Source organism: Prinia subflava, chromosome 1, assembly GCF_021018805.1.
Source record: "Prinia subflava isolate CZ2003 ecotype Zambia chromosome 1, Cam_Psub_1.2, whole genome shotgun sequence".
Lineage (NCBI taxonomy): Eukaryota > Metazoa > Chordata > Aves > Passeriformes > Cisticolidae > Prinia > Prinia subflava.
The window spans coordinates 112,341,153-112,368,058 of record NC_086247.1 but is presented as its reverse complement, the minus strand read 5'-3'; the positions used below and the strand labels follow the sequence as shown (position 1 = coordinate 112,368,058).

Genomic DNA, 26,906 nt, shown 5'->3' with positions numbered 1-26,906 from the left:
AGAGGACGGGGGGAGAGGCGGGGGCTGCCAAGAATGGGTGCCGTGTGGGAAGACGCCGTTGGCGGCTGTACCTCCACAGCAAACCACGGGAGCCGCTCCCCTCGCATCGCACCGCCAGCAAACTCGGATGCGCTGCGGGGTTTGTCCCTGTCCCCGCCAAGCGCGGAGCTCCCTCCCGGCAGGCGTCCTCCCTTCGGCCGGTTTCCATGTCACCCCGCCTCGCCGGGCGGCTGTCCCGCTGCCCCGCCGCTCCGGCACGGCGCGGGGGGAGCGTCCCTGCGCGCCTCCGCTCCCGGCCGTCCCGGGCCCCGCTGCCCCGGCTGGGTGCGGCGGCGTCTCCCCCGCGGCGGGGAAAGCCCCGCGGCTCCCCCTCGGCCTCCCCCGCCCCGCCGGGGTCGGGCGGGAGCCTGGGCGGGCGGGGAAGCGCCGCGCTCCGCCCCGCCCGGCCCCGTCCCATCCCGTCCCGTCCCATCCCGTCCCGTCCCGTCCCGTTCCCCGCGCCGGGCAGCCGTGAGGGAGCGCAGCCGTGAGGGAGCGCAGCCATGTCGCACGGGGCGCGAGTGATCCGCACCGGGGTGAGCAGCGGGGGGGCCGCCGCCCCGCCGCCCGTCACCGTCGCCTCCTCGTCGGCGGGCTCGGACGCGGAGCTCATGGACGGCGGCTATTTCCGCTCCTGCGCCGGCATGCTGAAGGTGGCCCAGATGGTAAGGGGCGAGCGGGGCGGGGGCCGCTGCCGGGGCTCCTGCTGGGGCCCTCCGAGCCCGCGGGAATCGCGCTCGTCCTGCCGGGCGGTTCTTGTGGCGGCGCGTCCGGAGACGCCGCCGGGCGGTGCTGGGGCCGCGCGTTTGGCCCCTCAGCTCTCGCAGCTCCCAGCACGACGAAAAGCCCACGTTCCTCTGGCAGAGCAAAGCGTTACCATCTGTCGGAAGCTGCCTTTGCCTCTTCTTAGTGAGCACTTCTGACCAGACGGATGTGTACGAGCCCAAAGGAGCAGTGTTAACTTTTTGCCATTAGCACCGTGGGTGTGCAGTGCAACACCCCGTTCCGTGGCGCGGGTAAGTTTTAGGAGACAGCGGGGCCAAGTGCCAGTGCCCACAGCGATCTGGTATAGGTAGGCACCACAGCTGAGGCTGCAGCTCCGGCTGGCTCCGTGCCCTGCCTGCCAGAGGCCTCCAGCAGTGACCCAGTGACACAGGGAGGGATGTGGGAGATGTATGGCTGGAATTCCAAAGCAGTCGATGGTGGAACGCGGCCAGGATTTGAGCTGATGCCTTAAGTCAGTGCATGAAATTTAGCTCCATGCAGATGTGGAGAAGATTAACAGATGGATAAGCTCTTTCTCGTTTTTATGGCCCATAATTATCTGTGGAGTGATTTGTCAGCTTAATTACGGTAGTGGCAGTGATAATGCCCAGGAAAGAGCATGAAAGACATCATGTACCGATAGCTCTACACGTACATTTTCATCCTGTAAAAACTTCTGCCTTGATAGCATTTTATCCTGGAGTTGTTGCCTTCATCTTTTGTAAGCTCCCAATGCCTTCCTCCTCCCTGCCTGTATTTGTCCAGTCATTTTTTGAAAGTTGTGTGGTTTGTTAGCACCCAATTTTCTAAACTGACGTTTGAAGTTAGGAGTCATTATGTTCAAAGTTATTGAGTAGTAATGTCAAATCCTCAAGTTTCTCTGTAAAAGCTGCCCGGTTTCTTCCAGTTTGTGATTAGCTGTCAGCTGCCCTTAGAAATGACCCTCGGTAGCAAAAGGTGAGGTTGACCATGACTGGTCGTGGCTGCCTCCACCTGCTGAGCATCTGCACTTGTGAGCCCTCAGAGCTGTCCTTCACTATGAGTTCCGTGCAGCACGAACACAAAGAGTTGTCTGCTGCCTTCTTCTGGCTTGGGTTGTTCCCAAACCATTGAGTGGATCTGGGGAATCTTTTGAGGAAACAAGTGCACGTGTGTCTACATTGCAACTGAACCTGTAGCCCTAAAACAGTGGACTTGTGCTCTGCTGATGAGCTGAAAGTCTATTTCCACCACTGTGGGAAAAACAGTTCCGTTTATGGACTAGAAATAACTAATCCACTCTGCCCTCCACCCTGCTGTGGTGCTCTACAGCTCTGAGGTGTGACTCCTAAAGCTACCACAGCATGGTTATTTGTGCTGTAATGTCAGTTTCTGGTGCATGTGTTAAGTGCGTGCATTCTTTACATGCTTTACATATTTTAATGTGCTGGATGTAAATCTATGTAATTTTATGTAATGCTTCACATACTTTGCATAAAGACATATTTTACCAATGCTGTTCAATCTAAAATTCATTCAAGTTTAAGCAAGTGGCTTTCTGTGGTGACTTTAACAGAAGTTAAAATAATCTAAATTCCTTTTCCTTTGCACTCATTCAGCTTCACTTTCTTATATTTTTCTGGTTTTCGTCTTGCCTGTAAACATCAGTAGGAGTTACCTCAGGTATTCAAGGAACTTTGAGCAAATGAACTTCTTGCAATATCACATATCACAATAGTGTCTGCTCAAATAATTCCATAAGAAAACTATGTTTGTACTGTAGCATGTAGAAATAACCATAATACATTTGTTCCATATTTATTCCTGCACTCAATAAAATAGGGAGAGTGAAATATTTTTGTAATTCTCTTTTATCTCTTCTCAGACAGTATTTATACCCACAGGTCCATTTGTAGTAGCATTTAGTTCTCCTGGTACGAAGTGTCAGCAGTAACTTTTTTTGGTAAGGACTTTTTTCTGCTAAATCTGTTAACATTCCTGCACTAGTGTTGGTGTGGCTGGTGGCTGTAGTCTTACTGAGAAGGAGAACCCTTATGCTGGCAAAGGGCAAAGCTAAGATCATTTGGATTAGATATGTATCACACTAAATTGTGTACTGGGCCTCTGAGTGGTTGTGGTTGTGAGGAGGAAACGTTACAAGCTGCGTTCTCTCTTTCTTCCTCAGTCCCCTTTACCAAGATGTAAAGGATGTGATAGAGAGCAAGAAAGAAACATTTCACCATTTACTGTAATGTTAAGGGCTGTTTGCTGTGCTTGCAAGCTAAAGAACCCCAACAATTGTATGTGTATGTATATATGAGTGACGTAATTCTGATAGATGACAACGACATGCTATGGAAATCATAGGAAGGAAATAGAAGATAATGTCACCGCTGTTCTGCTGTAAGACAGAAGGACTGAAAGGCAGGATTATTGAAGAGATTGTGCAGCCTGAATTGTTGCTAATTTGGGTGTTACCAGTGCTTTCTCTTGAAATTCTGGGTGCTGTCTAGCATAGAGTGAAATTAAGAAGAAGAAAGTGTTTCTTGTGCATAAGTCTACACAATTTCTCTACTTTTATTTTCTAGAGAATTTCTTTAACCTTGCTGAAAGGTTATAGCTTTGAAAAGACAGTGTATTTTATGCATTGACTTCATGGCCTAGGAAATAGACTATAAATATGTTGAAAATAAAACGGGGGAGAAAGCATAGTTGTGCAAACTTGTGTATTTTGTGTGGCAGTAAGACAATTTGAAGGCTGCTTCTCCATGTGTGACTGTTACTAAATTTAGTTGGGGCTCTTTTCAAAATCCAGTTGGAACTGACACTATGATTTTAACAGGAAATTGCAAAGTATTTCAACATCTAACTTACTCCAGCTTGTTTAACTTGATGCTGTTAATATGGCTTTTGCTTTTTCTTTCCTTTCCTTCCCTTCCCTTTTTTTTTAGTATTTGCTGTTTTGCCAAGGTCTCTTAGGGATGCATGCAGCATCCCGCTGTGCCCACCTTGGTTCTGTAGCAGCAGTGTACTAAGCAAGTGTGTGAGTGGGTGTGTATCAGCGTGCACAATACACTTGGACCAGAGAAACTGCCTTGAGTGACTTGAATTTCAGGCAGCTTGCCAAAATTGACACAGATGGCACTCTTCAGCATTCTGCGTGAGCCATGCTGGTTTGGTGGAGGCACATTGGCTTTGTGTCCATGCTACTCTTGCCTTGTTTTGTTGTAAGCCTTTGTGGGAACCTCTGTTGCTTAGCTTGGCAAGTTCTCAGTAGATGGGTTCTTGGGAGTTTTTTGAGGCATCCTGTGCCATTAGGGTCAGTGGTATGAATGTGCATTTGTGTTGTCACCAGGGTGGCTCAAGTGCCAGCGTTGATAGATTGAAACAAGGCTGGTTCCACAGAATTTGTCCTGGAGCCCTCATGTGCTTTTTGTATTTTTACAGCTGAAGTCTGAAGGATGCCACTGACGCTGTATTGGACGAGGCCCTGCTTTCAGCACAGCCCATGTTAGACAGGGAGCCTCTGTAGGTGTCCCACTCCTTTAGGCACTTGGTAGGAGTGATTGTATCACCAAAGTGTCCAAAGTGTCTGGTGCAAAGCTTTGCAGGACTGAGACCATATAGGCTGAAGGGAGAAAAGAGGAGCTGAGAGCTCACATGTAGGAGAGCCATCCTGGCACAGCACATGCTTGTGCAGGTCTCTCAGGCTTCTCAAACTGTTCTTGGACCATTCCTTTTTCCTGAGAGGTGAGGGGTGACCCATGGCCTTCTTTGCCTCTCTTTCACTTCCCCCTGGCTGGGCCAAGCTAACTTTGGTCACAGTTCAGACTGAAGGCCATTGTTCCCACAGTGACACCAGTGTTACTGTTCCAGCTCTGTCAGAGTAAGCACAGCCTCAGAACACAGGGTGCCTTAAGCTAAAACCAGTGCTGATTCTGTCAGCTCAATATGAGCCATCAGTTTCACAAGACAGAAAACAAAAAATCAAAATTACCTTCTCAAGGCTGAAGAAAATATTTACAAGCAATTGTAATGCAAAAAAAGGATAAACTCAATAAAAGTTGGCTTAACAATGTCATTTTAACTTGTTAAAAATGTTAAAAGCCGTAGCTAAAGCTTTTCTGCATAGTATCTATTTAATTTCCAAAGTATGCCTTGACAAAAGCAATGACATACTTGACAAGTGAATGGCCAACAAGACAGTCAGTAATTCTGAGCAACTTTGAAGTGTGCTGAAACCTCTCTGGGTTATTTGTATACTAACATATAGTTACATAATAGTATTCAAGAGAATATTAATTAATCTAACACTGACGCTTTAGGAATGCTGGTAGTTAGGTTGCTGTAGCCAAGTTCCATTTCTGAATGTGCTGTATAATATCAGACAAACTTATGGGGGAGCTATATTCAAAAGAAGTTAAAATATGAAAAATATTAAAAGAAAGCAAAATCAGTGCAAGAAAACAATTCCTAATCAAAATCACTGATACAAGAAAACAATTCCTAATCAAAATCATTGATGGAAGAAGAAGAAATTCAGAAAAGCAAGTGCTGCTTGGAATTATTTGAGAGCTACTCAGTCTTTTAACTTAATCTTGAGACTGAAACATCTTTCTGTCCATGGAGGTGATTTAAGTAAAACATCTAATTCTGTGCAGCAGTATGTCAGTGACATGATTTTGCCTCTATGGTAATAAAGCTGCTCTGTCAGAAGGGAGGCATTCTGGTGATATGCAGAGGTGCTGAAATTGTAAGCCTGTCTGTGAGTCCTGTATAGACTGTGCTTTCTAGGAAAATCACCCCAAAAATGTGCAAGATAAACTACTGGCTAAGTGATGAGACACATTTTCTGAGGCCAAGGTCAGAGCTGTTGTAGCTGCTCATTATTTTGCTTCTTCTGCTGGAAACTGCAGTAAAAGGACCTTGCTGGGCATGCTGAACAAAGAGAAAAAAAACCCAACTATCTGAGTCTTAGATGGCTCCAAAGTAATCTGGAGCACTCGAGTGAGGAATGTCCAAGCTTAGTAATTAAGCCCAGTAGGACTGGGAGGTGCAGTTATTTCCCCTCTGAGAACACCAAAGCCAGCTGCCTCAGCCAGTGGTGTTTTTTCCCTGCTGCTGCTCTGGGTGGCCATTTTTCTGTCCAGGTGTTTGCTTAAGAGCTGGAAGCAAGCACTATGTTCTCTGCATGTTAACCAAGGAGTGCCTGCTGGTAGGCTGACACACTTTTGTTTGGTGAGGTGAAATTTCACAAGCAACACCATTTTAAGGAGTTTTCCCCTTCTGTCTTGTCTCCATGCAGCTGTTCTCAGATGTCCACCAGGTTACCCAGTACCAGGGAACTAATGGAGCTTTACTTCAGCTCTCTGCTTTTCTTTTTCCGTAAGTGTTTTTAGGGAACAGTGCAGCCATAGAGGCTACTGTGGGCAAGAACAAGTGTCTGGCATGGAAGGGCAGGAAATACATAAGCTTGAAGTGGTTCCATGTGTTTCAAACCACAAGCTGAGAATGTAGTCCTTTTGCTTTTTCCTCTTGGGCAGGGGAAGATTTTGTACCATCTGTTTTGGTTTCTATCTGCCTCTTTCAGGAAAAAAAATAAACTTGTAATTTTTCTGATGTTGAAACTACTCTAGAAGACTAAAAAAATCAACTCCAGTACATTTTGTAAAAAGGCAGTTATAGTCATTATTAAACTCTAGGCTATCTCTGCTCTGAATATGTCAGTGAATGTTTTATTTGTTACTTATTTAAAGAGGCTTTCTCAAAACTCAAAGTTGGAGCCATCTTTCATTGCTTATTTGATGCATCCATTAGGATTTGTTGTAATACATTCATTAGCAATCTCTGTGCATGTAGAGGTGATTCTTTCTGTAGAGGTGATTGAACACAGGTCAACAAATACATTTTCTGAAATAACAACAACAAAAAAAGGGAAATAAAGCATAGAAATTTACCACTTCACCTGAGACATGTTTAGTATGCCTGAAAGAGCAGAGTGAAGTATTGGCAGTGGTTTCCTGGCACATCTGTTTTATGGGAAGTTAAATTTTAAGGTGCCGTTTAAAGATCTTAGGTTACATGGTGTCTGTGGTGAAAAATGTGGATTCTTACTGCTCTGCGACTGCCTTTTAAGCTGTGCAAGAGCAGTGTGTTCCCTGTCCTCACTCTGTTTGGAGATGGTGTCCCTTTGAACATCCTCCTCTCCTGCCACAGAGCGACAGAAACCAGTGGATCCCTCGTTCACAAGTTCAGTCTGCCCCTGCTCAGAGCCTAAACATGACAGAGCATCTTGCCAAGCATCCTTCACTGGGTTCCGGGACTGTAGGGGCTGGAACAATTCGTTGTGTCTCACTGTGATCCACTAGAAGCCATCAGTGCGAGAGGCACACCTGACCCTGAGGCTCTGGTACCTGCCCTGCATTACTGGGGTATTGTCCCCCAAAGCCAGACAGTGTGTCCTTTTATGAGTAAGTGTTTCCTCCGCTCCCCTCCCTGGGGAGTCCCTGTGAGGTACTCACCCACTCCTGCGGCTGAGCTGTCCCCTTGGTGCTATTGTCATGTCATATGTGCTGTGGCCTTGTCCTCCTATTTTGTGGTGATATGTAAAGTATACAGCAGCCAGAAATTGCTATTTTCTGTACACAGTGTTCAGGCTCTGAAGTTGCTGTGATTTCCCTTCACCCACCTGTGAGCTTCCTCTTCTGTGCGTAACTGAGATTCTTAAAGGGGTCATTGTGGCTGAAACGAGTCCCTGCACTGTGATGATGGTCATTTGATAAATGTAATGGCAAGGACAGATGTGCATGACTGGTCAAGGCTGGCTTTTAAAAGCCAAAACAAACTTGGCTGCTGTTCCTGCAACAATAGCAGCAGCTGCAATGCTTAGGGCTTCCTCTTCTGCTCACAGCTTCCCTTAAGGAAAATGGAACTGTGATGATGACAAAATTAAGAAGCTGCTTCAGGGAGAATTTTCTTATAATATTTTTAGCAGATTGCTGTGTTGCTTCTTTTTTTTAGGAGTACCACTAATGAGTTCAAGGCACAAGTGCTGACAGCTGGGCAAGAAGTATGCTGTTAATGTGAGATGACCATCAGCAGCTGCAGAACTGCAGACTGACTTGGCCTTGTTTCCTCGAGCCTGTAATCGTGCTCTGCAAGAGCTCTTTTCTTTGTTTGGGAAAAGCACAGTCCTCACTTGCTGGTTCTCACCTGCTGGCTTGTTGAGCCTTTGGCAATTGCTTGCGTATCCAACCTCCTAGCAGACACAGAAGTGCTGTCCCAGCCTGTCAGTCCCCAGGCGCTCACTGAAAGCTGTCAGCTGCAACAGTGCCAGGGGGGAATCTCATCTATTCTCATTTTTCCCCTCTTTCATCACCCTTCACTTCTCTAGCACCTTGCAAGCATTGAGTTTTCACACCTAGAAAAGGTTGTTCTCTGATGCAGCATCCAGGCTGTGATGATGCCTGTTCATCTGGGGATTGTCATGATGTTTTCAGGAACTCTCACCTGTGTTTTTCTGATGAAAATCATGATATGCGAGCGCAGCTAACAATGTGGACTTCCTTCAGTCTTCGTTTAATAGGACTTCCTCTAATTCAAGGAGACCTTGCTCAAGGCCCCATTTCCATGGCTTAGCAAAGCCCTTGCTGGAGATGAGAGACAAGAACTTTTTAACTGCTGTCTGTGCGACTGCCAGATGTCAGTGTGGTGATCTCTGAGGCAGGGAGAGATATGGCAGGTGTCAACTGAAGATCTGAGTTAGTCAAGCACTAAATGCCTCAGACAGTGAGAAGGGGTTGTGTTGTGAGCAGCATCTGTGAGGGCAAGCGATGAGCAGATTGCTGGCTGAGGGTTGGCAGGCGGAGGCATGAGACGTCACCGCACGGCCCACACGGCGTCCCTTGATCTCAGCAACAACTTCCAGGAAGATGAGATGGCTTTTTGTTTTTTCATGCATCTAATTTGATAGGTTAACTATGATGGTTGCCATGGGGTACTGGTTTTTGTGTTGTATGTTCCTATCTTAGTTTTCACCGGCTCTGTGCTGCTAGGTATATGTTGGATATCCAGAACATGGGGGGAGCTTTGCCACCTGTAAATACACACAATGTACCCTGGGCTTCTAGCAGCCAGCCAGTCTGAACCAGGCTTGTTTGGCCAGCAACGTGGGCTCCTTCTCTGTAGGTGCTATTGCCATGCACAGTTGGTGGATCCCTTTTCAGACAGCCATGAAGTTTATCTGCAAGAGCTCTGTAGCTCACAAGTATGGATTAATCTCTTTCTATATTGTATGTCACTGGCAGTATGGGACTTCACTGGCTTTCTAATGGGCAAGCAATCCAAACAAGCCAAACAATGTATCTGAGAATGGCTCAGAGTGGCGGTCTCAGAGGTGCCTGGTTTCTGCCAGTAGTTTATCTTCCCAGCCAACTAGAAGGAAGTGTGGCAGGTGAGGTGGGCAGTCTCCTGCAGTCGTCCTCCTTTCACACAAACCTACTCACACTGTGGACTGTCTTCTCCTGTCAGTCTGGCTGGCTTTCAGGTTTGCCAGATGGAGAGAATGGTTGACCTGGCTCTCCAAGGGGATCTAGATGTTGGAAGTGCTCGACTTGCAGAAGAGAGAAGTATCAATCACAGCTTGCTGTGCAATTTTTGAATCTGGAGAGATTTGGTTATACTAATTCCCCTCACTTTTTGGTTGCTATCACCAGATACTCCAGTTTCTCCTAGGGGAGTCTGGAGATTCAAGTCTCTTACAATGTTTTTTACTTCCTGTAGTCTTTCGAGATGTGTTTTAGAGATTCTCCCTACTATGCAAGATAGATGATCTCCTGTGGTGGGCTGAACTACAACAGGAGGCATGTGCATATATGGTTTTTTGCAGCAATAAGGTAGTATTCTTCTAAATGAGCTATGTGTGATGCAGGTTCCCAACCAGCACCACAACTGGGGGGAGGGCAGAGAGCATAGGCTGAGTGATTGTATCTTTGTATCAACAGAAAAATAACACAGTTGTACAGAGGACATATCTCTGCTCTTACCTGAAGGAGCAGGCTCATCCATAATTTGGGGATTATTACTTGGTGGGAGAGACCACTGGAGTGGGTGGCCAGCTAACTTTTACATGAGAGCTGTTGCCTGCACAGAGAATTAATTCCTTATTAATAAATGAACAAGCTACAGGGTTCTCCTGGCTTTGTCCACAGTAGTATTTTCAGTTGTTGCAGGTGGCACCTCTTTGAAAGTTAGAGGGAAAGCAGATGTGTTTCCCAGAGCTGAAACCTTGCTAGGGCATTTGCTGTATTAAAAATTCTGTTTCTGTCCTTTGCAGACGTGCTAGCAGCCAGCTGTGCCATTAATAGTGTTTTGCAGTGGGTTTTGTGTGTTTGGGGACTTGTTTGTAGCTTGCATTATGCCACTTGTGCAATGTTACTCAGTTGCTGCAATACTTTGAGAGTTGTGTGTGCAGCTTTTATGTAGATTGGAAAAGCTTACTCATAGTGCTTTCACAGTTGGAATGTTTTAAATTTAAGTTGATTTTTAAACGAATTGGAGAGAAGAAGAAATAAAATTATGAGGTTGTTGTGGGTAACAAGGTTTCTCTTTTTTTCACTAATTCACTGCCTGATGAGAATATAGCATATTGTTTGCCATGTAACTATGAAGTCCTCAGCTTTCAGTAAATAACATGCAGGATTGTATGGTGCCTTTCAGTGTGTGCAGGCAGCTGTGGGATTGAGGCAGGGAGCTAGCTCAGCTGGCAGGGGCAGGATTGAAATCCTGCATGCACTGTGATCAGTGGCAGGCAAGACTTAATTGCAGCCAGTCATTACAAAGAATTGCTTTTTTAATGATCATGGCTAACACCCTGCAACAAGGCTCTGTAATAATGTCCTTCATATGCTGGTCTGGGATTACCCCACGCCCTTTTCTACCACTGAGGCCTGGACCTGAGCAGATAGATAATTTCTTATTAATAGATATACAACACCACTTACTTGTACTTAGGATTGTCCTCTTATCTGTGTTGTAGAGGATCTGAATAAGATTATTTTGCCTTTTCTCACCCTCCCACCATTTTTATCTTCAATAAATAGCCTGTGGATGGTGGTGCACAAGAGAAATGACTTATCAGAGGCCAGGCAGCCTCCTTATTTTAGCAAAGCAGCCAGACAAGAAGGAAATCTGCCCAGACGCAGGGGCTGAGAGATGACTGTGAAACCAAAGGCTGACTGCTTCACAGAACCATGCACTTGCAGGCTGCTGATTTCATCTGTCATTACTGAGGTCTCAAATGGACTGTACCTTTTATCTTCTTTTTCTAGTAGGGGTTTGTCTGTTGCAGCTCACATTTCCAACACCGGCCTGGAAGAAGGAAATCTCAATTACAGCAGCAGTCAACATTGGTGCTTAAATTAGCTGAACCAGTCTTGCATGAACTGCACTTGTGACCTTGGTCTGTGCTTTGCTCATCTTTCTGATTTGGAAAGGTGTTAAAAAAGTATTTTACTCCATCCAGAAGTATGTACTTAATAATATGTGGGTGTTGCTTCACTGTGCTGAGGTGTAACATTTGAAAATGTCCAGCTGTAGTCAGTGACATTTCTCCAGGGTGCAGTTATCCTGATTGGCTCTTGTAGGGATGGAAAATTCCATTTACTATCTCGGCTGGTGTCGCAAGCTGGAAACTTTGACTTTTTTTCATTCAAATACAAAAAGCATTTAGCTCTTATTATACATTTTTTTAAAGGCTGTGATGAAACTGCATGTGAGTCAGTGCTGTCCTTTGCTCCAAATTTGCAGACACAGTTTCTGTACAATTGTTTGCATTAAAACTTGGGTAAGTTCTAAGATAGTGGAAATCTAACAGGTTTTATCAATTTTATGAATATTTCTCAGGGTCCTCCTCTTTTCATATTCAGGAGGAGGGACGTTAAAGCTGTAGAAAAAAATTCATCAGTCCTCCAGCAAGTACAGTGGATGAAAAAGAAAAGCACTTTCAGGTATTGCCAACAGGAAACTGGTGAGCCAGTGCTGCTGCCTACAGCGTTTGTGCAGGTGTAGCACTATGCTGAATCCTGTCCCCTGACATTTTCCCCGTGAATGGTGCTAATTTTTGGATAGCCAATTTCAATACATGCCCAGAGAGTGGTCAAGATAGTTAAGAAACATTAAAAGAGGGAATTGGGGTGCATTGTATAGAGGGAAATTTGGATGGGAAAGAATGAGAGATACATAAGAAGAAGAAATGTGGAGTCTAATGGAGGAAAAGAAGAGGAAAGGGAAGTAAGGAACAGAAAAAAAAAAGGAAAGGAAACACTGGAGACAAAAGTTGTCTCTTCTTATGGGAGGATATACTAGAGGGGAAAAGTAAAGAAAAAAATACTCAGAGAAACACAAAGATGTGGTTGTACATTGCATGGCAAAGTAATTAAATGAAAAGATAACACAGAGCTGGGTGGATTATACATGAGGATGTGTGTATTACGGTAAAATTTTGAGATAAGAGTTATAGTGTTTCTCTGTAACTGGGCACCTTGAGGCAATTTTGCTTCTTATTAATGTTATCTTTCCTCCTGCAGTTAGGTTGGCATTTCACATCTTATTTCAATATAGAGAAAGAAAATTATTATCCAGAGCTTAAAGTTACATGGTAAGATAGCAGTTTCAGCCTGGCAGTTCAGTACATCATCCTGGGATTTGTAAAAACCATAGCCTATGTCTTTCTGCAACAAAGTTTTTTAATATTGTTCTTTGTACTCCCCAGCAGCTAGAAATCCAGATAAGGGGTAGGCCACATGCAGTGAGTTAACCCCAGCCAGCAGCCAAACAGCCAGGCAGCCTCTCACTCACTGCCCTCCCCTACAGGATGGGGAGTAAATAGAAGGAAGGCAAAAAGACCCATGGGTCAAGATAATGACGGTGTCATAAGGAAAGCAAAAGCTGCATGCACAAGCAAACCTGTAAATTCTTCCACTACTCCATTCAAGGGCAGGCTGGATAGGTGGTCTAGTTGAAGGTATCTCTGCCCATGGCAGGAGGTTGGGAATAAATGGTCTTTAAGATCCCTTCCAGCCCAAAACATCCAGTGAGTCTATGATTCTATATGTAATGGTTGCTTGGGAAGAGACATGCCATAACCTAAAATATTCCCCCTTAAACCTCCTTGTGTTGAGCTTTTATCACTGAACACAACATCATATGGGCTAGAAAATCCCATTGCTCAGCTGGAGCCAGCCGTCATTGCCAGTGTCTTGCCCACTGCTTTGGGATGAGGGGAGGGAGAAGAGAGGCAGAAAGCCTTGTTGCTGTGTGAGCCCAGTTCAGCAGCAGCAGAAACACTGAAACGTTATCACCATGTTCTAACCACAGAAAGCCCAGCTCCTGTGAGCTGCTGTGAAGGCAGCTTGTGTCACACCCACACCAGAACATCACCACTGTGCAGGGCCTTGCACGGCCACAATGGGAAAGGATAACCTGTGCTCCACAGTCACTGGCAGAGTGGTGAAAGCACTGCTGCACAGGGGTGACTGAAAATGTGCAGTCCTGAAGAGCCAGGGATGGTCAAGAGGACAAGTAATACAGTAGTCCTAGCATTAAAGATTAGAAACCAGTTTATTTGCAATGTCTTGTGCATGGTGTGCTTTTTGAATCACTGCTCAGTCAGTTACATGTAGGTAAATGATAGACAGGACATAAATACCAATTTCCATTTAACAGTGAGCTAGGACTCTTTTTTGTTTATCTTCTGTGCTGAGGTAGCGACTCAAAGCAACTCTCAGAAAGTGAAACTTTTCCTCCTTTTGCTTGTTGTGTGGCTTTCTCCTTGGATGATTTTCACACCTGCATGTCTGTGGCATCTGTGATCTGTTGATTGTCCATTTGGGCTTTTTGGAGAGGGAGGAAAAGGATATGGGTATTTTGGTGTGGTTTTGGGGGGATTTGTCTTTTTTTGTTTCTTTATTGGGGAATTTTTAGTGAGGATCTATTTTCATTCACTCTGTAAAGAAAAACAGTCATCTCGCCCTAGAGTGGACTATTGGCAGTCCTCAACATTTTTGCCTTTTTGCCTTTATTTTACATGTCTGAAGTGTTTTGAAGGTGCAAACTTTAGCACAATCCACGTGAAGTCCTTATTAGTTCTAATTTGGTGACTGCAGGAGCTGAAGTGGTGAAATACATGATTTACTGAAGTTCAGACAGAAATAGGGTCACAAAACTGGGGTCAGGATTCAAGAGTCAGTGACATACAATTCTTCCCTCGCTATGTCAGTGTTTGCCTGTGGAAATGGGCCTCTCATCCTCAGAACATTAGGCTTTCCTTTAAGAGTAGGCTCTTTTCAGTATTGGAGATCATGCAGGATTTATGTTTGTGCAGGTAGCTGTGTCTGTGGAAAATTTAGTTCTATCCAAATGTTACAGAAGAATAAGCTATTGGCAATAAAGCCGGAGCTCTATTTATGACATCCATTATAGCAGGACAGTAGAAAAAGATCATACAAAGCACTTGCACAGATTGATTCCTGGGTGATAAAATTGTTCTGTGGTCAGATAAACTACAATCTCCTACCACACGAGCAGAAAATGCTTTGTGGTGCCAGCTGGCTTGCAGGTACATGCAGAGCAAAACAAGTCCTTTCTTCTGTTACCCTCAGGGCACTAGTGAAGAAAATGGTACGTGTAATCTCTGCTCTGGTGGGCATGCACTCTCTTGGAGCAGGTGATTCTCTAGGAAGCTGCTTTGAACTCGCCAGCTTGGCTTACCCATCTGGGCTGGTGCACTCCATCAGGAGAGCCCAGCCCGTCAGTCCCGAGGGGAGGCAGCTCCAGGGCAGTGTTACTGGTGGCCTCTGTGACCAGGACTGGAAGCCACAGGAGAACCCTGCCAGCAGAGAGGCTGAGCTTGTGTGGCTGGCTTGCTCTGGGTCCCAGCATCATGCCCAGCCCACTCCCATGTGGACAGGGTGTTTGGAGCCCAGCTTTCCCTGTAACTTAATTGCATTTGCAGGACTACAACCACTCGAGAGTGAGCACGGGGAGTTAGAGGCAGAATTCAAACCATCTGAAATCAGGAGTACAACAGCATCTGGGCCTAATGCCATGGGCCTTTTCACCAGTATGCATTTGCCTTAGGAGTAATTGGAAGTTATATCTTCTTCCTATATATAATCACTTCTGAATACAAAGGCATGATTCCTCTCTTTTTGTTAAGAAGGTGTTGAAGTTTCCTGCAGTGAAAGATTAATTTTCCTTTTTTTTTACTGAGTACAAAAATGACCAGTGGACTTCAGATGCTCATTCTTTGTCAGGGACAAGAAGAAGCAAGGAGGAAAACAGCTGACTTTTAAAAAGAAATAGCATTTACAGGGAACACTTCCAGAAGCATTTTGCTGCACAGAGGAGGAAAATGATCCCTCTTGTCCAGTCCTTCCCTATCTTCTGTAGCCTGAGAGGTACAAAAGGCAAGTGTGCCATTCTGAACAGACTGATGTAGTATCTATGGGCAGGAAGGAAGATCCAGGGTTTGCCAGCTTCACCTTATTCCCTTGGGAAATGAAGAAAATCCTCTTAGAAAGCATTTCCAAATGCATGAAGGACAAGAAAGTGATCAGGAGTAGTCAATATGGATTTATAAAGGGGAAATGATGTTTGACCAGCCTTACTGCTTTCCATAATGAAGTGACTAGCTTGGTGGACAAGGGAAGAGTGATGGATGTGGTTTACCTTGATCATGGTAGGGTTCTAGTCTCCCATAACATCCTCACAGACAAGCTGACAGGGTGTGGATTAGGTAAGTGGGCAGTGAGATGGATTTAAAACTGAACAGCCCAGCCCAGAGGGTTGTGATCAGTGGTACAAGGTCCAGTCGGAGGCCAGTCACTAGTGATGTATCCCAGGGGTCCACAGTGGGGCTGGCACTGTTCCACATCTTTATTAATGACCTGAATGGTGATGAAGAGTGCACTCCTGGAAAGTTTGTAGATGATGAAAAACCTGGGAGGAGTGACTGATGTGCCAGGGGGTTGTGCTGCCGTGGGGCGAGGTCTTGGCAGAGGTCTTGGACAGAGAGAAGTCTCATCAGGTTCGACATAGGGAAATGCCATGTCCGATATCTGGAGGTATTTGAGGGTAAGGCCAGTACCAGGCTGGAGGTTGGAAAACACTTCTTCAGAGAAGATCTTGGGGGACAACACACTGACCATGAGCCAACCATGTGCTTTTGTGGCAATGGTGGCCAACAGTTTCCTGGGCTGCTTTAGGAAGGAGTGCACATCAAGAAAGAAAAAACTGTGTTTCATTTTTTTGGTAAATCTGAGTTAACTTCAAGTCAGAATGGGGTTTAGACTTGGGAAGGTATGTCAGTGCTATTCAAGAGGCAGCATTTTGCACAATCACATTGCGAGGTTGTAGTTACCTCATCTTCAGCTCCAAGTGGGAAAGAGAATGCAGGTTCTGTAAAAGTCTTGAAGGCTCTGTTACGTCTTTTCTGTCTGCTGAGTGTTGACTGCCTTTAGCTCATGTTGATTTGACTGCAAGATTGTTCCTTATATATATGTATATATATCAGTGTCCCTAAACGTGCTTCACAACTCACTTCAAATATCTGGTGCAAAGGAGAGTCAAGCAGTGGGTTAGTTTAAGCTGATGGACTTCTATGAAACCGAGTAAATATGAAACTTTATTTATATCCAGAAATCCCTCCTCGGGGCTGGTTAATATGTATGGTCTTTATTTTGCTTCTCAGAAACCAGAAAGCACTTAAATAATAGTGCCCTGCAATGTGTCCCTCACCCCTTCATGTAATGCAGGTCTGGAGACCTGATGTATATTGTGGGGCACACTAAACCTTCCAGTGAGACTGACCATCACTTGACCTGGGCTTCTGGTCACACTGGCTTGCTGGCTATGGCTTACGTCTGTGTTGCTCTCATGACCTGTGAAGTGCTACATCGAAATGGAAATAGCAGTGCCCTGGATTTTTTTTGTGCCTCCAGTTATTATTTTCAGGATATATAAACCTGCTCCCCTTAGCACAGGTGCATAAAGAACACTCATAACATTTGATCACTTCAGTGCTTTGCCACTCCCTTCTCTCTCTGTGTCACAAACTGACTTCTGAGATAGATGTTCAACTGTATCCCAGACAGTTACATATTTATCACTTTATCCCTCAGTTCTCTGGAAATCAGAATCCCAGGGGGAAAAAAGGTACAGTCATCACCCTTTATATCACAATAAACCGGTATCTGGTGAAGGAACTTCAGTATTTGTCAAAGAACAAGTGATATTGTGTGGCTCTACTACCTGTATTTGTTAGCATTCTTTTTTCAACAGGTGAGTTTTAAACTCTGACTGTACCTGCCGGCACTATAGTGTGGCAGATGTGGTACAGATTTATATAAAGTTGTCGAGAGGGTGCCCTTTGCCCCTGTACTGTGGAACAGAATCACATGCCAATGAACCAAGGACCCTCTTTAGAAATGGCAGGTAAATCTCATGTTGCAAGATTTTATGCTAAGAAAGCAAATCTTGGAAATAAATATCTCTTGCCATGTGGTGGTTTTTTCCTCTCTGTGTGCTGAGGCACATCTAGAATCAAAGAGGGGGAATCTTTACTAATTGGATTTGGAGTTGTTTTAGTCATGAAGACCTGTTGAAATGGAAAGCATGTTTGTTCAAATCCTCAGTTCTACCCTGTCGGAATTTGAGCAGATTCTTCATTGGTACCATATATCTTCTTATTTCTGAGGGTTGTGACACCTCAGATATATTTTGTGTCCTTGGATGACTTTCATTCTTCTTTATGCTTCTCAATTTTTTATACCTTTTAACTGAAAAGAAAAATACTGCTGTGATTCCACAAAATTGAAAGAACTGGGTCTAGCTTAAACTAAGGGGTTTTTTTCCCAGTGTTTTTTTATTATTTGGATGATGGTTCTACTTCAAGAGTCCAGTTCTCTTTATCCTTTGTACACTGTAAAAAATCTGCTAAAGTTAATTGTTCACGCGTGAAATGAGCCAGTGGGCAGATTTAATATTTCTGTGAATTAACGCTTCCTTCTTGATTTTTACAGTGTAATTGAAACTGAGAACTGATTATTCTGAAGACACCTGAACAAGGGAAACTTCTTTTAGCCTTTGGTGGTTAGAGAATGTTGTCCTCATCCCACCTTTTTCCAAAAGCAAGACTCAGTGCTTGCTGTGACTTGTTGTTGAGACTTCCTATAGAATAAAATTTCATTAAACTTAGTTTTAAATTATGGAAATAACAGCTGTGTCTTGCATCACTTAGAGTGTTCTTCTAGAGTATAGGGTAAATTATCTCCTTCTGATTGTTCAGGTTATTCAGTGGCTAAGTCAGATGACTCTGCTTGACTGTCATAAAGATTCAGAAAGCAGGGCATCACTTACAGGGCTAATCTCAACTCCTTGGAGTGCCACAGTAAAAGTAGTGGAGCTGGACCAGGTCTGACAACAGCTTAGACACCTGTGTAGGAAAGAATCCGGGGCACTGACTTTTTTTCTTTGACACCTCTGTTTTGAGGTGGTTCACTGTCAAGACATTGATGTGGCTGTTTGAAGGGAGTTTGGTGAAGGTGACAGGTCCTTGTGAAGTTTTTACATACAGACTTTTTGTGCCCTTGTACATGCATATGTTTAGCCTGTCCACTTAGAACTGAGCAGGTGAAGCTTGGCTAGCACTTAGGGAGAATCTAAGCTATGTTGTTTGGGCACTGGGGTGTTGGTTTTTTTCTCTCTTTTAATCTTAAGGAAATTATTCTGATAATGAATGCAGTTTGTTAGGAGTTTGGAAGATGAGTGTGCAGGAGAAGATGGTGCAGTCTTGAAGTGCTGGCTTCCTCAGGTAGTTTTTTAATGTCTAGGAGAAACACTTAAAACGTGAATCATTATAGCTTGTGGCTGACTTCAGATGAACTAAAAATTACAGTGGCTGAAAGTATGCATTGACTGAGTCTGTAATAAAAAAATATATTCTTGATAGATTTATTTTGATCACCCAGGTTAGCCAAGCTAGTGGAAGTAGCAAGATTAGTAAAATAAACAAGTAGCTTTAAAGAAAAAAAGGAAATGGCTTTTGTCCTTAGCAAGCCTACAGCTGAAAGAAATTGTACAATAAAGCTTTATAATTTTATGTGGCAGCTTATAAAAGTTTTGGGAGTGAGGTGAATTAAATTTGTTCCTCCAAATATTTATATTTTTTACTCTGATACTGCCTTACAGTCCACTAATACTTCTGCTCTGTAGGTGGCAGAAAAGGAAGAGTAAAACTGTTAGCTCAGGTCCTCTGATTTTGCATGTGAGAAATGTCACTAAATGAAAGTGAAGATGGATGTGTTCATGGACACCTCCATTTTCACAGCTTTCAGTGAACTCCTGAAAGTCTCTGGGGTTCAGATGCTTCAGTCACTGGTGCAACTCCAGGCATTCAGTTCCATTTCTCTATTTGAAACCTCTTCTTTTGTACATAGAGACATATTCAAGTTGAGTTCTTCAGGCTGAAACTGCTGCTTTCCTTCTGGCCGTAGCCCCTTTCCCCAGTCCTAATGGTTTCGTCAGCTCATTTATCAGTTAATTATAAAACCTTATTATCATGCTCATTTTGTTGGGACCATCCCATTTACATTAGATATTTGTCTTCTAAACGCCATTTTGTTGTGCCTAAAATCATCTCCACGACCCTCTGAACACCATAGTGACAACCTTGCACGTGCCTTTTGTCTTCCAGATCTCCCTGCTGATTGGATTCATCAGCGTAAATAATTCTTCATGGACAGATTACAGTGCATACAGCTTCTTTCAGATTGTCACCATGTGCGACTTGGTTATGATTTTGTTCTTCTACATCATGCACATTTTCAGAGTCTACAGGAAGCTGACCTGTGTTAGCTGGCCACTCGCGGTAAGCCTGGGTTCCTCTCCTCTCTTGGGGCTTGATGTCTCACTTTCTCAGTCCATTCCCTTGTGCTGTCTCACGAAGATAGACTGCCTTTCACTCAATTCTTTTTTGCCTCATATGCAAATCCTTTTGTTGCTTGTATTCAGTTCAGCAGATTCTGTAACTGTAAGATTTTCAGCTGATTTGGATATGATTCTGCCTTCCTTTACACAGACACAAATCTAGATTCACTGTATGGAAGGCCATAATTTCGTTAAGAGACAATCGAAAGGAAGCGACTGATCATCAAGCCTTCAGCAGATGGGTCGTATCTCAGGTCATTTATAGCAGCTCAGGGATTGCTAAAGTACCAAATCATAGCATTAGAATTCATGTACTACATCCTGTCCCAAAATAAATCTGTGAGTGCTATTTAAATCAGATGTGCCTCTTTGTGGTATGGTTTTAGATAACTTAAACAATAGCAAAAAATAGGAGCCTCGGCCTGATTGCCGTAGCCTGGCCATTCCTGGGATATCCTGCAGGATGTTCCTGCCTCATTCCTGCATTTCCCATACACATCCATCTCTTATATCCTAACAGAGATCCATCAGGCAGCACCAAAAATGTGAGACCTGAACTTCCTCAGTAGCTCTGGCTCAGGTCAGCCAGCAGAACAATTTTGCATTCTAATGTGGGATGATGGATTTTAGCAGCCTCTTAGAACATGCCTCCCTTACATATGTTAGTTCCACTGAAGAAGGACCAAAGGAGTGGGGAAAGCCAGCTGGAGAGATAGACAGGAATTCTGAAACCCAAGAAGTGGTTGGGTGGTGGTTAATGAAAGTTATGTAAGTAATTTAGAGATCTAAGATAACAGTTTGTCTATCGATCCACTTATAAAGAGAGAGAAAATTTTAATTTTGGTTTTCTTTTCAGATGAAGAATATGGTTAGACTTTTTTTTTTCAAATGTGTGCCACTGCTATCTGTTTCTAAACATAGTTATTTTTCTAGAGATAATACAGATGCAGGGATTGAAATAAAGGAGTGAAGTAAGCTAATGAATGACAGTTTTGCAGAGCAGCATTTAATGTGTTCATTGCTGTAACTGGACTATGCTATTTTTGCCTCTACATGGGCTATTTTCCGTTTTTGTTGTTGTTGTTGTTGTGTGTTTAATTATTCCTCAACATTCCAGAGTTTAGGCACTGAAGTTTGTGACTGCTCAGAAAGCATTATAGGATATGATGCTTGAACATTGCTGTTCTGTTAAAAAAGAAACAACATCATTTTCAGTCACATTTAAGTATCTTTAGAACAGAAGAGGAAGACATGTGAGAGAGTCTGGGAAATTACAGCTAGCATTTGGATGAGTTTCCTGGCAGGATCTTTACATTGCAATCAGGGGCGTGATTTGCAGCCAGTGAAGCTGAAGTGGTTCAAGAGGTTCATTGCTGACCCCTTTTAAAGCTTGGAAGTATTTCTCCAGAGGGGCACCCTTCCGGCCCTGGCAGGGGTTGATTCTCCACCTAATGTGGCCTTTAATGACTCTGTTGCAGCTTTGCCCATCCCTTGGATTCCTCTAAAGTAGTAGCCTGTGTACAGTGCTTTATTTGATGTCTCCAAGGAGGCAATGGTATGTCCCATTTGCCCGCTGCGTCATGGGCTAGTCAGAGAAGCCTCCTTATGCATATGATTTATTCTGGCAAATGAAAGGGTTGAGATTTTGATTACCCGAAACAAGTTTACAAATTAGGAAAGTAACTTGTGGTCTTGGAGCCTACTTTACAGAAAAAATCCTCCTCAGCTCTTTTTAACACCTGAGCAGAGTGAAACTGGTGTGGGAGACTGTTCATCTTCTGGGCTTTCCTTGGACAATTTTCTTTTGGGACTATATTCTGTCTTCTGGTTTGAGTCAGACTCTCTCCTCTCCTTTCTATTTGCTTGGCTCATGCTGGTAGTGCAATGCAGATAAAAGAAGCAGATATCCACCTGCCCCACCCCACCATGCACAAGAAACAAGCCCTGTTCAGTGTGCAAACACCTGTACTGGTTGTCATAAGCCTTGTGAGTATTCAAAATCGAAATCCACAGGTACTCCTGCTTGTAAAAAGGTAAACTTGACTCCTGGACATATACTTATCCCACCAGAGAAGAGTTTAAATGTGGTGCCTTGGTCCTCTCTCAGAAAACCCCATGGCATCATGTTTTACTGCAGCTGTGCTTTTGCATGGCTTCCCTCCCTTCCTTGTGGTTTCCAGTCTCGACTGATGTAAGTTTTTAGTAAATGCAGCAGTAGATCCAGTGCTTACTTTCTAAGATTATCAGAAGTAGGAGCATTTGGTTTTCCACTTATGCCATTTCATATAGGCTAGAGAAGTATGTCCTTAAGGCTCCTTCCTTCCTCCAGAACCATCTCTTTAAGTAAGGTGCACACTTGATGCAATGAAGTAAAGTACCATGCTGAATCGAAAGGGCTGCATCCATACCCAGTAAGCAAATCCTAGTCCAGTAGCATTTGTAGACCCAAACTGTTCTTTTTTGAACAGAAACTGAGGTTTGGTATAAAATCCACTCACAAGGTGATTTGTTGGGTTTTGGGGTTTTTTTTTTGGGGGGTTGTTTTTTTTTTTTTTGTTTTTTTTGTTTGTTTGTTTGTTTGTTTTTTTGTTGGGTTTTTTTTTTGTTTTTTTGGGTTTGTTTTTGTTTTTGTTTTTTTGTTTTTTTGGTTTTTTGCCTCTGGGTTTGAGGGTTTGAGTCATTGCTACCAACTTATTTGCTTTCTGAGACATATCAAAATGCTTTCCAGATAATTTTCCCTTCTGATGCATGCTGTGCCTGTCTTTTCAGGAGTTTCTTCATTACTTAATTGGTACAATTCTGCTTCTCATTGGATCAATTGTAGCAGCAGCCAAGAGTTACAATATAACTGGACTTGTGGCTGGAGCGGTAAGACTGTGTTTATTAGGCTGGATACTTTTAAACTTGCAATATATCTATCACTTGTACCTCTGTTTCCTTACAGACTGGCCTTACTTGTGTCTTGGTTGAATGAACGACCTTTTAGCTCATTTCAGTGAATGTTCTGTAACACAGTGCCAACAAAAATATTTTGTTGTCAGATGCTGGACTCACCATACAAGTTGATATTTGTCTGCCAGAGAGCTGAAACTAAAGGCTTCTGTTTTAACTCATAGGAACTAATGTGTTTAGGTGAAGAATTAGGACAATTAACTTTTGACAAAAGACTGTTGTAGCAGCTGGAAGTTACCTGAAGGATTTCATCCTTCTGCTTTCAACGCTTCCTGCTCCTGAACAGAGCCCTGCTCAAGATAATTTCTCCTGAGCTAAAACCCACTGGGACTCTTGAGCTGACTTCTGCCAGGTGCTCTCTGCCTCTCTTGGCTAGAAGGCTTTACAGAGAGAGACATGACTTCCAAGTGTGGGTGACAGTATTTTCACAGCAGCAGGACCTGAAATACCACTCTTCCAGAATAAAGAATTACTTTCAGAAACAGTTCTGATGATGCAAACAGACCAGAAGACCTACCTGACTTGTTTATTTGGCAGACAGCAGGGAAAGACTTCTTTGAATGGGGCAGTAAAAGAGCAGTAATCAGAGGTGCTAGAAATAGACTTTTCTTTGTTGCAGAATCCTAGTGAGAAGTTTGGAAGTTGACAGTCAGTGCTGCTGTCCAGCTTTTTCTCCCTCCTTGTGTAGGACTCTCAGTCTATCTTTCAATCTTGACAACACATAAGCTGCTATTATACTACAGAACCTTTTGGGTTTTTTAGTCTTCTGGCAGAATGGAGTAAAAAAACCCACTTCTTTTTGGGTCTGTTAATCCCATAAAATGTGTAGCTGAATATACAAAAGTGCCCTTACATGCATGGAATATGTGTCATCTAATGCTCCATAAGTATTTGTGGTTTGTTTTCTCATCCAGACTTTCGGGTTCCTGGCTACAATACTTTGTGTTATAAGCATGTGGTCATCCTACAAGGTTTCGTGCATCACACAGTCAACAAGTAAGTATCGTGCTTAGTAACTGCCAGAATGCTTCCCAAAATGAATATTTATATTTTCTGGCACAGGGCTGTGTCTACCTGGAAGGATTTATTAATGCTCTGGTTGTTGTGACTCAAAATTACTCAAAAAGCAATAATTCCCAATTTTCTGTCATCACAGAATTATCACAGCTACTGAGAGCTGTTAACAAATAACTACATGAGCAAAATAACTTGCTTCTAGAAAATAGTGAATATAGCAACGCCTTCTTTTCTCCCTCCCCCACCCCTCACCAAAAGGTTTCCAGCATGTTGCTTAATAGACTGGATGAATTTGTTTGTGGTGACACAAGTGACGCTGTCTTCCTTTCCAAAGATGCATCTGTGTGACTCCACCACCTGTGCAAGACGTCTGCCTTACAAAACAGGATACCAAAGAGGAGTGTCCACTACTGAGGAGAGAGCCGTGGCTATTTTGTTACTAGCCTGGACAAGCTGGTAACTTTGGAAGATCTACTTGAATGCCTATGCAAAACAATGTTGTGAACCAAAGTTTTCTTGCTCCCCCCACCTCCCCCCACCCAAAGAAGTTTATAATGGAGAACCTGCTTGTTTCGGAGAAAGACAGCTTCTGTCTCTCAAGCTGGGCTGTGGCCATTTCCAGCTATTTGCAATAAGTGTATTTAAAACTCATTTGGACAGTCATTTGGTTCTTCTTTCAGAGGGATGGAAAAATTCCTTCTGATTTCCTCCATCTGTTTACACAAGGAGAATCCTTGCAAATTCCTACCTGATTCTTAACTTCCAAGGATTATACTTTTAACAAAGGAAGAGTTACAAACTAATTTGTGCCTGGATAAGCTGACACGAGCCATTGTTACCTCTTTCTATCAGAACTGTGGACTTTTATTAACATCAGCTCAGCCAGCATCAAAAATTATAAACTGCAACTTGAAAACATCACTGCAAGCACTTTCTCCTAGCCCCAACAGTACATGATGAAATCAAGGATTTTCTCAGTGAATTTGTAGCTAAGATTATTCATTAAAAACTCCCTTGCCAGATACAGAAAAATATGTACCCAAGAACATACATTTAATATTTTATCGGGTCTTTTTTTCTTCTCCTTTTCATAGTAAGACCACCTCTGTAAAAAGTCTCTATGCTTTTGCTATAAATTATTCACTTTGTAATCTCACAGTGTTTGTGAATGGAACAAGGTGCTTCTGTCTCTCTCTTACATGTGGTTTTGTCACTTCCTCTGCCTCAGCTGGAATCTGTGCTCCTGGAGACTCTGCCCAGAGCCTGGACAGACAAAACAGTTCCGTTTTGTCCTACCTGGTATCATCATGAAATTCTATGTAACTTCAGTGCTGAGACAATGCCTTCTCAGCACCTTTGTCTTTCCGTTTGGAATCCATCTCTGGTGAGCTGGGAATTCTTTGCAGGAAAAAAGGAAGCATGGGCCTCTCTTCCTCCTTGGTGCTTCTCCTTTCACGTCTAGCTGGGAAGTAGAGCTTGGTTTATTCTGTCAAGATAACTGCATGACAGTGCTGCAGAAGTTGGGTTTATACAGTTTACCAGGGACAGTCTGGAGAAAAAAGCCTTTTCTGGCCTGCTATATATTTTTCTATTTGTCTGAAATTCTGCATCAATACTGCTAAGTAATTTAATGGTTCTCTCAGAAAATACTTTTTGTGCCTCATGGTAGGTCAACATATATTTGTTGCCACCTTTTTTTTTTCTATTCTAATATATGTATCTTTGCTTAGAATTTATTTTTAACTCTGACAACAGAAAATTGGCCAACTGCTAAAGTGTCGAAAGTTTGAGTAAGTAAACAAAAATAACTAAACAGATAACTTGATGAGCTAAGAACTCCCCTTGTCATGGTGCACAGTTTCTGTGATTCTTTTTGCTATTCCTTTTCAAAAGTGCCCTATTACAGAGCAACATAGAGCATGAAACAATTTGAAAGCACAAAATCCTGTTTTAGTGGATGAAAGTACATACATTCACTCCAAGATAAAGTGCTTCAACATTAATACAGAGGATTATTCAAATGAACCTTATATCAGGCAGGTATATTATTACTAATTTCATATTGTCTATTTCTTATTTTTTTACCATGTTCAACTTCTGCCCCCTACCTTCCGTTGATGTGTTTTATGATTAGTCAGGAATGAGCCATTTTTTTTCTTTTTAACAACCAGAACTGAGCATGGCTCAAAGGCTCTCTGGAGCCTTCTTAAAAGAACAAAGATTCTTCTCAGCTGGGAATCCATTGTCAGCAGTGTCAGTGATAGCTCAGCCTTCCTTGCACTGCCAGCACAGGACCAGTCAGGTGGCCTTATGTGACAAGGGACTTCATTCTGGGCACTTTGAGTGAAAATACCTGCAGAAGAAGGTACTCACACACACAAACACGTGTGTCTAATTTTTTGCAACAGGGCTGCTTGATCACCAGTCCTCCTGCCAAGACTGACTTTACAGTTTTTGGAAATCAGTGCTGTGACTGTAATTTGGACTGATAAACAGACGTTCAAGGATACAGTCTCTCCTGTTCCCCTAGAAGAAAAGACTGTTATTTCTCCTTCACCTCCTGAGGTATCACCCCAGATTGACAGTAGGAACCTTCCCACAAGCTTTAAGCTCGCTTGGCAATCCTGTGGCAAGCCAATGTTCTGCTGCAGACACTGTGAATGCAGCTGAGATTTCAGCGCTGTGGTGGCAGTGGGGAGAAGCACCTGCTAAGGAGTGGGGCTGGAGCCTGAGCTTGCTCTGCAGAAAAGTCTGTTTCCAATTCCTCCTGGAACTCTGCTGGCCCCCTCTCCTGGCACTATACTAGCTTTTTTTTCCTCAGCCTCTCACATCACTCTGCCACTTTGTCACCATATGGAGGAAAAAAAAAGTAAGGGGGAATTTCATGGAGTCTAACAACCAAAGAATTTCTGAACTATGTTCTGTGATCATCCAAAGAATATATTTTGCCATAAGTGCACTTGCTTATACTGGATCAAGAGATGTAAGTTACCAGTTCCCTTTCAATTTTTGTGCCTACTAACAGGGCTAAAATATTCCTGCAGCTTTGGCTGTTGTGACAGTGCTGGGTCCATAGACCCACCAGATGCTCCTAATCAGGATGCTCTCAGGCTGGAAGACTGACATCTCTGCTGCCAAAGTTTCCTTGCTTTTCCCAAATCCTCCTTGTG

The 26,906-nt window shown here is 43.4% G+C and overlaps 1 protein-coding gene across 1 annotated transcript; it reads left to right on the top strand.

The window, feature by feature from the left end:
* The first annotated feature begins 407 nt into the window (after positions 1–407).
* On the top strand, positions 408–26,703 carry CMTM7 (CKLF like MARVEL transmembrane domain containing 7). Its single transcript, XM_063408639.1, has 5 exons — positions 408–704; positions 19,535–19,708; positions 22,537–22,635; positions 23,634–23,715; positions 24,071–26,703. The coding sequence occupies exons 1-5, from the start codon at positions 543–545 to the stop codon at positions 24,082–24,084; spliced, it is 531 nt and encodes a 176-aa protein (XP_063264709.1). The 5' UTR covers positions 408–542; the 3' UTR covers positions 24,085–26,703.
* The last annotated feature ends 203 nt before the right edge of the window (positions 26,704–26,906 follow it).

Coding starts and splice junctions, on each gene's coding strand:
- CMTM7 (XM_063408639.1), top strand. CDS start 543: ATGTCGCACGGGGCGCGAGTGATCCGCACCGGGGTGAGCAGCGGGGGG. Junction 19,709..22,536: donor GTGTTAGCTGGCCACTCGCG/GTAAGCCTGGGT, acceptor CTGTCTTTTCAG/GAGTTTCTTCATTACTTAAT. Junction 22,636..23,633: donor CTGGACTTGTGGCTGGAGCG/GTAAGACTGTGT, acceptor TTTCTCATCCAG/ACTTTCGGGTTCCTGGCTAC.